This window comes from Mytilus trossulus, chromosome 6 (genome assembly GCF_036588685.1).
Source record: "Mytilus trossulus isolate FHL-02 chromosome 6, PNRI_Mtr1.1.1.hap1, whole genome shotgun sequence".
In the NCBI taxonomy this organism is placed as follows: Eukaryota; Metazoa; Mollusca; class Bivalvia; order Mytilida; family Mytilidae; genus Mytilus; species Mytilus trossulus.
The window spans coordinates 44,903,915-44,920,921 of record NC_086378.1 but is presented as its reverse complement, the minus strand read 5'-3'; the positions used below and the strand labels follow the sequence as shown (position 1 = coordinate 44,920,921).

Genomic DNA, 17,007 nt, shown 5'->3' with positions numbered 1-17,007 from the left:
TCCCAATACTAAGATCATAAATTTAGTTGTTGTAAAAAAAAGTTAAATTTCAAGGTCTTTGAATCATGTTCAAAGAAAATAATGTTAATTATATATATTAACTTAGGAACAATCTGTTATGAAGTATTTGTGTTAAATTCGCATGAAAATGTTGCATGGTGCACAATGTTTTTTATTTTCACTTTATTTAATTTTTATTTTGTTTGGCATATTTAGTTCAGCTTTTTCTTTGTTGTTTGAAATTTTGATTTATTTTCTTTAATGCATTTTGTAGAATTATTCAAATGGAGTTAATATAAACCATTACTATTTCATTATTCAATCTACCATTCAAGATGTTTGAAAATTGAATTGATAGATATATAAAACACCATAAATAAACAAATATTCAAAATGAATATAGATAAAAATATTGGAACATTGTATGAATTATTGTTCCTGTTGCGATTCTAAAAAGAAGTCATCTTTGACTCAGTGTGGATGTGTGTTTTCCTCAAAACTAATCTTGATTTGACTTTTCTAAGGCCTATAAAACATAGGAACTTGACATTTTTCAGGTCTAGAAAAAATAGGTAAAGCAGTATGACTATGGTGGTATGACACGTGTGTAATATAATACCTGTGGAACACAAAGTGTAATGCACTTCCCACAATTATATGTATTCACTTCCCTGTTACAAACATGTGCACCTCCAAAAATAGACTTTATGCCAATGCATAATATGAGAAGGGGTAAAGACCTGCACAGAAATACCCTTGTAACAATAGAATATATAAGAATATGTATTGATTGGCAAAGTGATTTTACCATTACATAAAATAGTATTGAATTTACTTTAACAGCATATTTACTTGAAACATAAGGGCTGTTCTAGAATTAAACACGTGGGGTGCATGGGAGGTGTTTTAATAAGACCCTCACCACAAATTTTAAGTATAATTCTTACAAAATCTTAATCGCCATTTTGTTAAATTCGGAACAGCCGTTATTGAATTTATTTAACATCATTTTAACAAAAAACAGTAGTATAATTATGAATTTAATATAATTTGAAAAACAATCTTTTAATTTACAGTGCCTAGTTTGGGGCTGCCCCTTTTTTTAAATCCTGTATCACCATCTGTGTTTTTGGTGCAATGTATCCAACAAAATAAAGAGTAAAATTGAGAATGGAAATGGGGAATGTATTAATCTTGATTTGACTTTACTTAGGTTTTGGTCTAAGAAGAGAGGTAAATCAGTTTGATTGAGGTTGATTGTTAGAAGATATTATATTGGGATCACAGAGGGCACTGAACTTCACACAATTACATGTTCCCTTCCCTATTGATAATCTTCTAAATTTTCAAAATGACATCTTCAGTATTACTAAAAATTTCTATATTTCTTAATATGACCATTCAAATATTGATTCAATGCTGGATCAATAAAGTTGGTACCAGTAACAAGAGTTAATGAACTTTAAAAAATTAATAATTAAAAGGCAATTTTCATTTTTATTGGTGTAAAAAAAAGCCTGTTATATCTCTGAATGAGGAAAAGATTTGGAATCTATTTTCAGTATAAATGAAAACTATATTAAGTTTGATATTTTACTCTGAAGTATTAATAGTATTTTTATCTGGACAGTTTCTCTCTTATGCACTTTCATTCATGGTGAGTTTCCTAACATTTTGGTCAAGGCAGCTGCATGCCTCAGTGTGATGGGGCTTTATGTGACTGTCATGTGTATGTGATACCTCTTACGTCTATTTTTCTTTGCAGGACATATACATGTAACATTACACATATTGTAGGTTGTGTTATTCATGTATGAGTGTTATATAGTTTAGTGTTAAGGAAGAGTGATCACTGATATCCGGGGATTCAATAAATAGAAAGAGGAAAGACAGAATCTTTCTTAATTGATTCGTGTTATATTGGAAATTAGTCATAATACCTTTGTTTGCAGTAATGGCAGAAACAATTCAAACTGGCATCACACTGCTATATATGTTGATATTTTTTTGTTTAAATGCTGATCAGGAAAATATCTATATAAATATTTTCTATAACAGTGCTTTTTGAACTGATGAAGCAGTGTATATGCTTAAAGGATTATCATTATATTAATATTTTGTTTTGTAGGAAATATCAGAAAATCCTAGGAATTGACGATTTTAAACGTAGTCATGGTAACTAACATTAACCTTCACCACAATAGTAAACAAAGAGTTATCTCTCTTTTCCATATATTAAAGCATGTATAGAATATTTACCTTTCTATGGTATAAATTAATATGGTATAATTTATGCAACTGTTTCTGACCCAAACAACTATCTTCCCCTCAGACTTCTAACTCTCACATCTAATATATTTAATATATACTTCATTAAGTAGTTTTCCTACATTTTAAAATTTCTACCCTGGCTTGTAGAAAACTGTAACATCCATTCTTTACTCTAAAAACTGTTTCATAATGTCTTTGTTCAGGGTTTTTAAAGTTACATATTTCATGCTCTTTTCTTCATTTCATATCAATTAGTCTACAGAAATTTCTTTGAAAGGAATGATCATTTTCATGAAATGTATTTGTATTGTGATGATTTGATTGGTTATTACAAGACATGGTTCAGCCACACATTATTTTTGAAATATCTTTAGTTAGATATGTTTACATATTAATATTTTTGTAAATATGATTCCTCTAGAAATAGACATATATATATATATATATATTCATTGTTTTTTTCTAGTCCAAGAAAGGCTTTTAGATAGATTATGGTTCACATTATTTATTAGATTTGCAATCTGTAAATCAGCTTTGGTTATATTTAAATCATGTGAGAGATTGCATATAGGAATATATATATAAAAACAATAGAAACTTTGAATATTTGGACCCTTAAGGTTCACAATATATTAGTACATGTAATAGAATTGTTTTGAAAGTATTGAATCGGAAATATTTCCAATCTCTTTATACTATAAACACTATACACTTAGAAATGCAATCTGCTGGTCATTCGAGTATCAAAAAACAAGAAAGTGTTGCGGCGTTTGGCCATAATCCCAAAAGACACGAAATTGTGAAGCACCAAAATTCAGCCCCTATGCTTGGACGAAAACAAGAAAGTATGAAGGGTTCGGTGGAAGACTTAACAGCCAAGGGTGATGAAGAAAAACGTTCTCAAAGGAAGTAAGTCGCTGAGAAAAAGTTTAGCTAATTTCGGTGGAAAAAATACAGGATTCCTTTGTTGATTTATTTACTTACTTGATTTTTAGATTAAATTTATGCTTAAAACTAAGTAATTGTTTAGGAAGGGAGGATTTGTATCTGCCTTTTAAAGGAAGGGGAAAGTCATTTATAAGAAATTCTTAACATAAGTACAATACATTCCAATTTCCAAATATTGAAATAATAAAGACAAAGCATTGTTTTGATTAATATTTCACAGAATCATCTTTCAAATAAAAAAAACTAATATAATGAGTTCTTTTTAAAATATTCTTGACATTTGAAATAGGACACACGGTTTTTTTATACATGTATATGTAAACCTACTTAGACAGAATGTTCCACTTATAATCCTTCTATATATATTTTTTCAGAAAATATCAAAGAATTTTAGGGATAGATGAAGACATAGCATCTTCTGAGGGTAAAATCACAACTTCGTACATGTAGCTTAAAAATGACTATTTGCTAGAATGCTGATTAAGCAGAATACATGGAATGTCGAAATATATAATCACACCCTTGATAGAGCATTGCTTTGTTGTAAATGATTCAATATCCCTATTTAAAGGTATACATGTATCAAAAGGTCTGTTACATGTAGAATGCTCAGCTGATGCCGCAGTGGATATATATGTCGTTTAGATATAAGTCCTTGCATACACATTGCTATACTGCTTAGTATGAGTCCTATAGTAGCAACATTTAATCAAAAAAAATTCATGGCTACTTATTGCAAGAATTCCTCTATAAGTATTTAAAAATTGACAAACTTTTCTTCCTGTAGAATGCTTCTAAAAGCATTTTTTTTGTTGAAAGTATTATAGCCTATTTTGAGGCTTGCACTGTCATTTCTGCCTTTAAGCTGATGATACAGTGCAGAAACATTGTCTGATAATTCACAGTGATGTAAATCCATCCCCCCTTTTTTTCGCTTCATAAGAGAGAAACTTGAGGGATATATCTGATCAGAAAGATTAAAATGGCAAAATTAACCACTTCATGAGTGTTACAGGTAGAAATCCCAGTTCAATTCTGAATCCAGGTTTCAAGTTCAGGGGAAATGAAAGGGGGCTTCTTAGGTTAAAAAAACAAGAGGGCACTATTGCAACACTAACTTGGTGGTAATTATACCTTTATAACATTTTTAGCTCACCTGACCTGAAAGGTCAAGTGAGCTTTTCTCATCACTTGGCGTCCGTCGTCCGTCGTCCTGCGTCCGTCGTCCTGCGTCTGTCGTCCGTCGTCCGTCGTCCGTAAACTTTTACAAAAATCTTCTCCTCTGAAACTACTGGGCCAAATTCTACCAAACTTGGCCACAATCATCCTTAGGGTATCTAGTTTAAAAAATGTGTGGCGTGACCCGTCAAACCAACCAAGATGGCCGCCATGGCTAAAAATAGAACATAGGGTAAAATGCAGTTTTTGGCTTATAACTCAAAAACCAAAGCATTTAGAGCAAATCTGACAGGGACTTAATTGTTGATCAGACCAAGATCTATCTGCCCTGGAATTTTCAGACGAATCGGACAACCTGTTGTTGGGTTGCTGCCCCTGAAATGGTTATTTTAAGAAAATTTTGCAGTTTTTGGTTGTTATCTTGAATAATATTATAGATAGAGATAAACTGTAAACAGCAATAATGTTCAGCAAAGTAAGACCTACAAATAAGTCAACATGACCAAAATTGTCAGTCAATCCAATAAGGAGTTATTGCCCTTTATAGTCAATTTTTAACAACTTTTCGTCATTTTTTGTAACTTTTCTAAAAATCTTCTTCTCTAAAACTACTTTGCCAAATTTAACCAAACTTGGCCACAATTATCATTGCGGTTTATAGTTTAAAAAATGTGTCCGATGACCCAGCCTACCAAACAAAATGGCTGACATGGCTTAAATTAGAACATAGTGGTAAAATGCAATTTTTGCTTTATATCTTTGAAACTAAGACATTTATGGAAAATCTTTCAAGATTAAAATGTCCATCAGAATAAGATATATTTCCTCACAAATTTTCAGTTGAATCGGACAATCTGTTGTTGGGTTGCTGCCCTAAAATTGGTGATTTTAAGGAAATTTTGATGTTTTTGGTTATTATCTTGAATACTATTATAGATAGAGATAAACTGTAAACAGCAATAATGTTCAGCAAAGTAAGATCTACAAATAAGTCAGCATGATCAAAATTGTTAGAGGACCCTTTAAGGAGTTATTGTCCTTTATAGTCTATATTGAACAACTTTTCGTCATTTTTGTAACTTGTATAAAAATCTTTTTATAAAACTACTTGTCCAAATTTAACCAAACTTGGCCACAATCATAATACTAGGGTATCAATTTTTTTAAAAAGTGTCTAATGACCCGCCTACCAACGAAGATGGCCCACATCAGTAAACACATTAACAGGTGAGCGACACAGGCTCTTGAGAGCCTCTAGTTATTTATATATTTTTTTTTTGGGGGGGGGGGGGGCTAGCCTATATCTAAAACTGCCATCATCACTGTGATTCATCATGATAAACATATAACTGTAGACATTCAAATCAAACTGTCCAGATATCTTCTCTGGTGGCTTTTGCTAGTGACTGCTAGATCTTTATATCTGAATGAAGCTTTTGTTTCACAAGGTACACAAGATTTAATATGGTCTCTTAGACTTGAACAAATAATAATTTTTATCTTAAATATTCTATACTTTTGCATTATTTTGCAACAAAATAAAACATGTGTTGTTGAATTGACTTGTAACCATGGTAACTGGATGAAACTAAAAGTTTTTTTTTTTAATCGTACTTAACAATTTTGTTTCATTTACTGTTATTCCAAAAACCATTGATATTCATAGAATTGAATTGAATTGGTGAACACATGTTTTGTTTTGTTTGTAAAAAAATCGACTTTAATTGAAATTCAAGGCTAGACAGGCTGACTTTAATTATTTATTACAAAATTCTTGCAATGATGAATTGAATGCTGTCATGGCCTCTTTGATGCACACAAATCTCCTTAACCAGTATCACTATGCAATAGTAAATATATAGTAAATATTCGTTATCATTTGGTGGAATGGTCTTTCATTAGCATCTTATACTCAAGTCTGGTTTGGTCAAATCAGTGTTGGTTTTATCATCAGCTCAAACTATTTATATATATATAAATTGCTTCAGGGTATTTCCGGAAAATTTTGCCAAAAATAAAAATAAAAATATATGTTTACAGTCACTTGATGCTTAAAAATTAGGGTAAAAAAGTAAGGGAATTTGTTATGCCCCCAATCCAGCATTAAGTTTTCCCCTCATCTGTTTGTAAGTTTGTAAGTACATCCCAAAATTAGTTTCTGTTCTCTAACTTTGGTTTTCTAAAACTTATACATAATGCTTTTAACTACCAAACACAGAACAATTTTGAAATTGGGTTATGTCCCTTTATAAATTAATAAATTTGACAATTCCCTAATCTATCTTTAGTTTGCCTCAACGAAATATTTTGAAACTTATACACAATGCTTATTACCCCCATGTTCACTGTTCTTGAGTTATGTCTCTTCATATATTGGAAAATTGCTGAAATAGCAGTATATATATTTAAGCGGGAGTATTGGTGTCCCATGGACACATTATTCTTTCATTTTTTATTAATTCTGGATTCTACAGGGAAGATATTGTTTTTTTTATTGTGCTTTATTGAAAATGGTAAAAAAAAGGAATAGGGTAAAAAAAGGGGAAGGTTGGGTCAGGTGTCAGTAACACATATAGGGCTTTTAAGGTGTCATTTACTTTGAAGCAGTTTATTTCAACAGCTTGGGGGAAAAATAGCATGATGATATAATCATGATAATCTGAATGGATTTGACCAGCTAAGCTAAAATACAGTCTTGATAAAAAAAAAAAAAAAAAAAAAATTATTTTATGATCTTTTTGAATTTGAAAAAAAATATCTTTAAGATGAAAGATTTGCTGTTTATAAGGTAAAATTATTTGCAGATTTTAACAAAATTAGAGCAAAGTAATTCAAATTAAATTTTATAATTAATATTTGATAATAAATGCATATTTCATTTTGCATTGTAAATTAAAGATATTTGATAACTTTTGAAATACTGATAATTACATTCAAAATTGAAAACTTGAATATGACAGAAAACTTTGATTTAATAACTAGATGAAAAAATGCTAATGTACCAAAGAGTAGCAAAACAAGAGAAGAATCAGTACTTTGAAATTGAAGAGATTCGTGCACAGAAGAAAAAACGTAGCAAAGAGAGTAAGTCAAGTTAAAAAGGCAAATCAAAACTCACCTTACAGCTCATTGTTACTGAGAAAAGTACCACTGGGTACCTGGTTACCAGTTATAATTACATTTTACTGTGGAGTCATTATTGTTTGTGGAATACCAATTTTTGTGTATTTAGTGGAAAAACGTAAACCACTATTAAAAAATTCAAGGCTTATAGGCTCATATGCTTACTTTTGCACAATCATGAAATTAAATATCCATGAAAAATTGGTATCCATGAAAATAAATAAACTCTCAGTACATTGGAAATCATGCATATAGAGTGGTCTGTGTTTGCTTTAGAAAAGTTTAAAGAAGTTCAAAGTAAAACAATACTGTTTTAAAGTTAAAAAGAAAAAAGGCATGCCTTCAGCATAATTTGGCCTAAATTAGTTATTGCCTATGTTTACCAATTGCACTAGCAATTGAGCAACACTTTATGAAACAACCAATGTTGAAAATATTGAAGTAGAATTTACCACTTGCAAAGAATATGTAAGCATTAGTAGAGTATGTAGTGGTGCAAATCTGTCTATTCTCATTTTCATATCTATTATCTAAAACTCTTTTTCTTCATCTTTGTACTCCACTTTATTATATTAATATTTCCAACAGTATCCTTAACTATAATCTAGTCTGGTCCCCTCAAATGTCAATTGGGTAACTGCCACTCAATCTTGTCAGGTCCTAGCTTATCATGCACTTTAATTCATTTCCTAAACATGGTATCTGAGCCCTTATAACTTGTGAATATCGGGAATAACATATACTAATGATTAACTGTTATATATTTATAGTGGTAGTATCCACAATTTCTTTGGAGTAAGTCATATTTTTGCTTGGATGCAATGAATGGATAAATGACTGGTAAATAGCTGATTCCATAGCAAATATATAAATACAGATTCAGGACAAGTTTCCACTGAGTTCATGAAGAAAATTAGAATATTTATATCTGTTGTTAGTCTTGCTAATTTTCATAACTCTAAAGAACAGTTTTAGTTTTGCTCACTTTCACCATTCTGAGAAACTTTTAAAAACAATTATAAATTTACAATTTATCATTAATTTTCTTTTCTTACTAATACTGGTTATACTCTGTTCTTTTCCCCTCCTTATTCTTAGAAGATATAGACACTTTCTCTTTATTCTTAGAAGATATAGACACTTTCTCTTTATTCTTAGAAGATATAGACACTTTCTCTTTATTCTTAGAAGATATAGACACTTTCTCTTTATCATTACCCTTAATTATTTTTCAGATTTCAGGTCATGTATATATAAAGTTGAGATTTACATAAATAGTAAACAACAAATCTTAAACAAGAAAGTAGTATTTTTCTGTGGTTCACTTTATTTACAGATTAGTAGGAACCTATTGCGACATCACTAAAAGGTGACCATGCCCACTGACTTTAGAAAGTCAAAACACACATTGTTTATAAACCATTACTAGAGAAACTGATTTCTCCATGAGTTTTAGATACTCATAATGGTTGTATTTAAGTCTTATGTTTTTGTTTTTTTTTAATTTGAAGATTTAAGTGTATTGTTTGAGAAATATTGTACATGTATCTCTATTTATGCAGTGGTAGAATTTAGTCATGTACAGTGTACCAGTATACAAATATACTGCATGCATGAACAAGGAGAAAATGGCAGATGATAGTCATCTGGAAGCTGGTGTCATGAAATATTCAAGATTTTTGTACAAGAGCTGAGGTTATAAAAATAAACAGGGATACAAAGAAGAATAAAAAAAGGATTCTATAAACATTCTAAATGATTTCTTGACTATTTGTTTCAGAAAATTAGAACGACTTCTAGGGATATCTGGTTACGGAACATCCGTCTGGTAATAGTCAAGCTACCAATAGTCATTGCTTTGCTGAAACTGTTTATCCTAGCTTGCTTTTCTTAAAATCTTTACACAAAAAAATAGAAACCAAAAAATATTGTTAAATTTAAAAAACAGTATATACTAGCTTTGTTAACAATAAAATCCACATTTAATTGCAATTTCCTTTACTTTTACCATCAATTCCTTTTTTGTCTATGCTGAAGATAATTTTTTAGGTCAAATATTTGTGTCAAAATCACTTTTTTTTTTTTTGTATTTGTTAAATTTAAGGATATTTTTTACTTATTAACACAAAGTTATTAGAATGGTTTTGAAACTTCAGGTCATTTGCATAATTATAATATTGTGCAATAATATATCAATGATTGATAGAGGTTGAAAGGTGCTTCTCAAGGATCAGTAAATTGGCATAGATGATTATGGTTTTCTCCTTCAATTTAATACACAACTGGTATGATAACATTCTCTATTACAGACTTTGCCTTCAATTTCGCTTTTTCTTGCACATTAGAGGATTTTGATATATATAATAATATTACATAATATTTATAGATACAATTAGAGAATAATAAATATACTAATCAACAAAGTATGTTAAGAATATCCAATATCAATGTATGGTATATTGGATTGTCACCTCTTAAAAAGTTCAAACCTGTTGAATTTGTTTGCACCTGTCCTAAGTCAGACCCCTGTTGTTCCAGAAGATGTCATTTGTATATGTGGTTTCTCATACTTTATATAGATTAGACAGTTGGTTTTCCTGTTTGAATTGTTTTACATCACTCAGTCATTTTGGTGCCATTTAAAGCTTGCTGATTGGTTGTGAGCCAAAGCTCCATATTGAAGGCCATACTTGACCTATAATGGTTTATCTTTTACAAAGTGATTTGGATGGAGAGTTGTCTAATTCAATATTATCCCTCATCTTTTATTTCAATTTAGATTTAATGTTTTATCTTGTCCAGGTACAAATACTTAAGCTAAATGAAAATAGTAAGTTGTATCCGATTTTAGCCGATATTTTGATTGAGTTCTGATTCACATGGATGACGTTGCATTCATAGCTGGATATGTTTACTCTTTTGCCCCACCCCCAGTCTGGCTCATCTCGGAGTTCATGTTATCCAATCAGTTTTTATTTGTCACCTTAAAACATTTTAAAACTTATTACGATGTATTACTAAATATATGTACAAAAATTGTGTTGTTATCGGGATGATTTAAAAAATAATGATGGGTCAATAAAATGTTTTTGTTTGCTATTTTATAACTCTAGATAGTTATCAAAGGTACCAGGATTATAATTTAGTATGCCAGACGCGCGTTTCGTCTACATAAGTACATAAGGCTAATCAGTGACGCTCATATCAAAATAGTTATAAAGCCAAACAAATACAAAGTTGAAGAGCATTGAGGTCGTTAATTATACCATAGAAGCAGTTGATATGTTATAAAGAAAAGCTAGCTATTTTTGAATTAAGGTTTATCTGTATTGCCATTAGAAAATTCTAGTGGAAAATTGCATTCATTTTCAATTTAATGCTATGTGCTTGACAGATGATTCTGGTAAACTGGCCTTCAAATTGTATTTATATATAAATGGTTCATAGCTATAAAAGCAGTATTGAATTATATTATAATTTTTGTAGAAAAGGTGATGTTCTTGGAAAATCAGTAGTTATTAGAGTGTACTAAATTATATTAAAATATTTCAGCCTCATTTAGGAATATGAACCAGTTATTAATAACTTTGCAGATATTTGCATACTTCTGACTGTTCTAGAAAACTTATATTAGTTGATCAAATTTTTATTAGTTCTTTTGGTTTTAGTTGAATAATTGATTTTAATTCGTATGAATATAAATGTATTTATATTTTCCTTGTTTTATTTTCATTATTGACTTTTGACACTTTTATTTCTTGAATACATGTTAATTTGTTATTTTGCATGTTTAATTGTTTATTTGTGCATGCTTGTCTTGTTGATCAATGTTATTATGCAGAAGCATTATACAAAAGTTAAAGGTTAAATGGATTGCATCAGGTATAATGAGAATGGATTTGTTTACAAGATGCATGCACCGTTAAGCCCAATGATTATTAGTAGATTTATTATCCTCAGCTACTAAGAGAATTGCTTCTGAAAATAAATAACATTTATTAGTTAAAAATTTGAACACTGAAATACTGAAAAAAAACTTGAATAAAAATACCAATGCTATGAAAAAGAAAAATCGACCTTTAGACCACTGTTTATAGTTTGAAGTTTTACGTTGGAAATATGAATAATTGCTGAAAAAGCCTATAATGTTGAATTTTTGAATCTTTTTTCATATATTTATGTCAAAGTAAATTAATAACTAAGTTCTGGTTTTTATTATTCAAATTATTCTGCAAAACATTTTTCCAATATTGAGCGAATTATATCTCAATTTATTCAAACTGCCTGCGTTTGTTTGCATGGTTGGATGAGATGGTGCAAGAAAAATTTGAAGTGAGCAAATTATTCAATATTTCATATTAAGAAAAAATTGTTTGTTACGCATTTCATGAACATGAGCAATTTATGTCTCATTTTATAAGATCATATACTGTAACAAAGACGAAAGATGGATATTTTACGTTTGTTTTTTTATTTTTTCAGAATAATTTCTACAAGGCCAAAAGTTGTGTATAGGAGGACCTCAAATAGTTAATTACCTTATCACCATTGATGACCATTTGACTGATCATGTGATAGAGATCTCATCCTGATTAACACTCATCCAATCAAATCTTGTGATACATACAACATTTGTGCTATGACAAAAGGGACATTACTCATGTTTTAATTGTTGACAATATTGTTATACATTAATATTGTTTTAATTGTAAATTATCTTTCCCCATCTATAAGTGCTAATTTTGCTTTTGAATAATAATGATGAGAAAAATCATACCTTGACCAATAATAATCTTAACATAAATCTCATATATCGCAATAAATCTCAATTGTATGATATTTTACTATAATTTCAGTTGAATGTTTATGTATAAACCAGTCATTATGGTTTTGGTCCATCAGACAACACAAGTCTGTGTGCACATTTGTTAAATAAAAAAAGCTTTTTGGTCCAAGCATCTGACCTAATATATGTTTCTTATTGTTTAGAAATGTAAGCTTGGTTTACTAATATGGAACTTTTCTCTGATAATCATATGTTATGTTAATACAAACAAGTAAGGATAATTCAAATAACTTGTAGGAATTGTAAAACCTTGCTCTAGAAATTCATATATAAACGATTTGTGGCTGCTAAAATAAACATTGATGATATAACTATGAAAACATTTACTCATAAATTTACTTATTTCTTAGGAGCACAGTGATGTTTTTCATCAAATTGCTCAAATTGAAAATAGAAACTTTTGATAAGATTCTGAACAAAATGTTTAAAACTTATATAATTGCCATTTACTAAAAAACTTCTCCACTTGTTAAATGACTGTTATCATACCAAGAATTCACAAGGTCTAAGATAATTGCCAATTGTGAAGATATTATTCTATATCTACATTATATACTTTGCAAGTACATGAGGTAATTGAAAAGACATTCTACATCATTTAATACACACTACATTATATAATATGCAGAATTATGTAATTTTGTGATGCATCAATTGTATACCAGGATACAAACCCATTTCTGATTTATGCAGACAGCTAAGTTGCCAATGACAAATAAATATTATGTACTTAAAAATAGTATACAAGGCCTAAGAAATAAAATTTCGTAGTTTCTAATCCTAGAGATTATACATTTATATAGCATTTTGATGATGATTTTAATAGACTTTTTGACAATGATAAATGTATCTGTTTGAAGTCTACTTAGCAATGACATCAGCACTTTGTTAACAACTTTTTATGTTATCAGCAGAAATTAAAAATTGATATCCTTACAGTTCATGACATGGTATCAAATATAAAATTGTTAAGAATAAATATGCAATTGTTTTATTGTGTACAGCAAACAAATATGCCTAGTATACTTCTGACAATATATATACTGTAATTACCAGTGCATTGTTTTTGTTATCGGTTGACTGTCTCATTGACACATATCAACTCCCCAATCTCTTTTTATGTATAAAAGATAAGAGAAATATAATTAGAAATATAAATAACATCATTTCCTTTTACTGTAAAATTTGACTTGCATTAGAAACCTAACAAAAAACAGCTTCTGAAATTTCTTTCCTAAGCCTAGCTATTTTTTCATTAACAACAATTCCGACAGTAACAGTATTGCATTACTAGCATTGAATTAGTAGTATGCAGAGGCAGATTTTGGAGGTGGTCGGCTGTTAGTGGATAGACTGTTATGCAAATCCTACTCCTTATTTTGTCTTGGTGGGTCCCCTTTTAAAAATCCTGGATCTGCTTCTGGTATGATATCAGTTAAAAAAAAGAAGGTAAAATGGACCTTTTTTATTGTTCCAAATACCAAAAACATTTGTCTATTAAACCAATTTTTGTCTCGCCTATAAAGAAAGTAGTTGAAATCAACAAGACTTTCTTGTTCTGAGGTCACAGTGGTTTAAGATTGTTAAAGTTTGCGATAAGGTTACAAAAGGGAGAATTATCTTTGCGTTAACATTATATTTTGCAGTAGTCAGTCTACTGTAGTGCAGTCTATATTAAAATGTTACAGAAGTTTGTTAGCTGTTGAAATGAAAATTTCTGTGATAAATATATTTTTTGGCAAAAGTGAATTTCAATACATGTAATATGCAGTGAAAATGGGATGTATCAGTGTCAGTGATATTTTTTGTGTATGCACAATTGTAAATGGCACTATTTTACTGTTCTGTATCTACATCTGACAGTCTGTCCAGTATCAAGTTAAATTTTTGATTTTAGGTAGTTTTTGGTCACAATAACTAGAAATTAACTTAAGTATATAGATATGGTCTATTTTAAAGTAGCATCATTTGAGTTTGTTTTTTCATATTGTATATGATAAATTGATTCAAATTAAAGGGTCAAATGTTTGAAAATATATATTGAAAATTTGGAATTATTTCTGAGTTTCATTTTTGTTAAACATAGATTAGTATTTAAGATGGTCATTTTCAGACCAAAACTATATTTAACAATTTAATTGAAAACCAAGTATCTCTTACTGTGTACAGAGTTTGATCGGAAATTAGGTGAATATTTGTTTGACTTAGTTATTAGAAGATTAATTTGTTTTGTTTTTTAATGAATTTGAAAAAAGAAATCTCCATTAAGGGGAGATAAACCTACATTTGATAATATTGAGAATTAGCTAGGAGTTTCACACTATTTGAATATAACTTCATTATAAGTATATTATTTCTACCTTAAAAAATTGACATATTATTGTCAGTAAGGACTAAGCAATATAGAGAGTATCCCATTGCTAACTGTAATGATATTGTAGCAAATTATTAATTAATTAAAGATTAGATTTGTTAATATATATGTTAATTTACGATTAAATTTGTTAATTTATTAACCAAATTACCAAAAATCAGATTGAAGATCATTGAAGAAGAAAAAGAAAAGAAATAGCAAATATTACACAAGTGATGGTGATGTTTCATTTGGAGGTTTTGTAAAGTTGACACATATATAAATATGTTATGTACATTTATACATATGTATAAAAAAAATCTTATTTCTTTGCAAAATGTATTTATGTAAAGCATACAATCTTATGTCATTTTAAAAATATTAATAATTTTTGCATCATAATATTGTGATAGAGAGAAAATATTGAATGAAATATTAAATAAATATTGGTAAACATAATATGTTTTCTTTTCTATCTTGTGACTTCTTTATTGTTACATATTTATATTTATCATTATATTTGGGCAGGATTATAAAAAGATCTTAAGTATTTTCTTTCAGTAACACAAAAATATAAAAGAAGATGTGTTATGATCCCAATTGAAACAACTCTCCACAAGATGCCAAATGACTAAGAAATTAACAACTATTGGTCACTGTACGGCTTTCTACAATGAACAGAATCCATACCGCATAATCAGCTTTAAAAGGCCCCAGAATGACAAATGCAAAACAATTCAAAAGAAAAAAACATACAGTCGAATTTATATACAAAATAACGATGAAAAACAAATATGCAACACAGCAACAAACAACTGACTCCTTACTTGGGACAGGCACATACAAAGTTCATATTAACACTATTTGAGAATTTATAACAAGATCTTTCATTGAAAAAGCCATGTTTTAGATAGATTGTAAGCAATATAAAAAAAATCAGTGCATGCTATAAAATTATCTTTTCTGTTTATTTATAGAAAAATTGGAAAATAACGTTAGTGCAAAGAAATGTTTGATAATGTAAAACTTTGTAAATATAAAGGATTTATATGAAAAAAAGAAGATTTGGTATGATTGCCAATGAGACAACTCTCCACCAGAGACCAAATAACAAAAAAGTTAACATTTATGTGTCACAGAACAGCCTTCAAATATATTTGTGAATCAACTGATAAAAAAAAGAGAATTGGGTACTAACAACTAGTTAAACCCGGTCCCGCATCTATGTGCATGACTATAGTAAGAAACCTAATGATTGGTTGTCTTTTTTTATTCTCCAGCATTTATTTTTTTAAGGAAAATGGCAGCCTTTTAAAATTCGTTCACAATGTGAAGACCCCCCAGTGATACAGATCTATACTATTGTAGGAGGATAGGAATGACTTGTATCATCAAGTTCTCCTCTTTCTATACGGTTTTCATCAATTAGGCATTATTTTTTTTTATCATTCTTCCCTTTAGAAATTTTAGCTTTTAATTCCATTTATGTATATTTTAGCACTGTTCTATGTGTTACCCATTCATAACCTCTTGCTGACCTTGTATTAACATTAAGATGTCCTTTTAATACTTTGTTTGTGCAGAGTTGTTTTCTCATTAATGTTTGATCCTTCATCTCATTAACATATACACTAAAAAATATTGATTGTTGCTTGTTTGAAATGAACAGTGGCAAATATTTCATGCATATTCTCACCAGGTAGAGAACAAAACAATTGATACAATAGATATTTATTCAGATGAATCGCAACATACTTATACTTCCCTTGGAAAATGATTGTATGCCCAATAGGGGGCACACATTTTTTTTCTTGCAACAGAGTACCTGCCAGAGACATGAGAATCCAGTGATGACCATATCTCTATACCCTGATAAAAAAAGATAGGGTCAATTTCATCTGAATCTTTTTCACTCATGTGTCATTTTCAAATTCTCCATCAAGTGTCACTAAACAATTGGTTGTTTCTAAGATAATATATGGATGTCTTAAAAAAATGTTATCATAGTTCTGAAAGTGTTATTTAAAAGTAAATGTTTATAACCCAAAGCTGCATTCTGGTCAAATTTTGGAATTAAATAATTTTTAAACAAGAAACATTTTCTGCTTAATAGAATAGAAAAAAAGTAAAAAAACAAAAATACCGAACTCCGAGTAAAATTCTGAAGGAAAGTCCCTAAGTGAATGACATATTCAAAAGCTCAAACAGCTCAACCCAATGGATAACAACTGTCATATTCCTGACTTGGTACATGCATTTTTTTATGTGGAAAATGGTAATTTAAACG

The 17,007-nt window shown here is 29.4% G+C and overlaps 1 protein-coding gene across 10 annotated transcripts in view; it reads left to right on the top strand.

Moving 5' to 3' along the window:
• LOC134721419 (1-phosphatidylinositol 4,5-bisphosphate phosphodiesterase gamma-1-like) overlaps positions 1–15,179 on the top strand; it is a 90,811-nt gene extending 75,632 nt beyond the window's left edge. For 5 of the 10 annotated variants that reach the window (XM_063584416.1, XM_063584409.1, XM_063584410.1 and 2 more), the window contains 6 exons: positions 2,129–2,175; positions 2,988–3,180; positions 3,594–3,643; positions 7,381–7,482; positions 9,302–9,349; positions 12,004–12,097. In XM_063584416.1, coding sequence (XP_063440486.1) covers positions 2,129–2,175; positions 2,988–3,180; positions 3,594–3,643; positions 7,381–7,482; positions 9,302–9,309 — 400 coding nt within the window. In that variant the 3' untranslated portion in view covers positions 9,310–9,349; positions 12,004–12,097. Of the gene's footprint in view, positions 1–2,128; positions 2,176–2,987; positions 3,181–3,593; positions 3,644–7,380; positions 7,483–9,301; positions 9,350–12,003 lie in introns of all 10 variants that reach the window. The other 5 variants (XM_063584408.1, XM_063584412.1, XM_063584415.1 and 2 more) reach the window with 5 other exon arrangements.
• Positions 15,180–17,007: the final 1,828 nt, after the last annotated feature.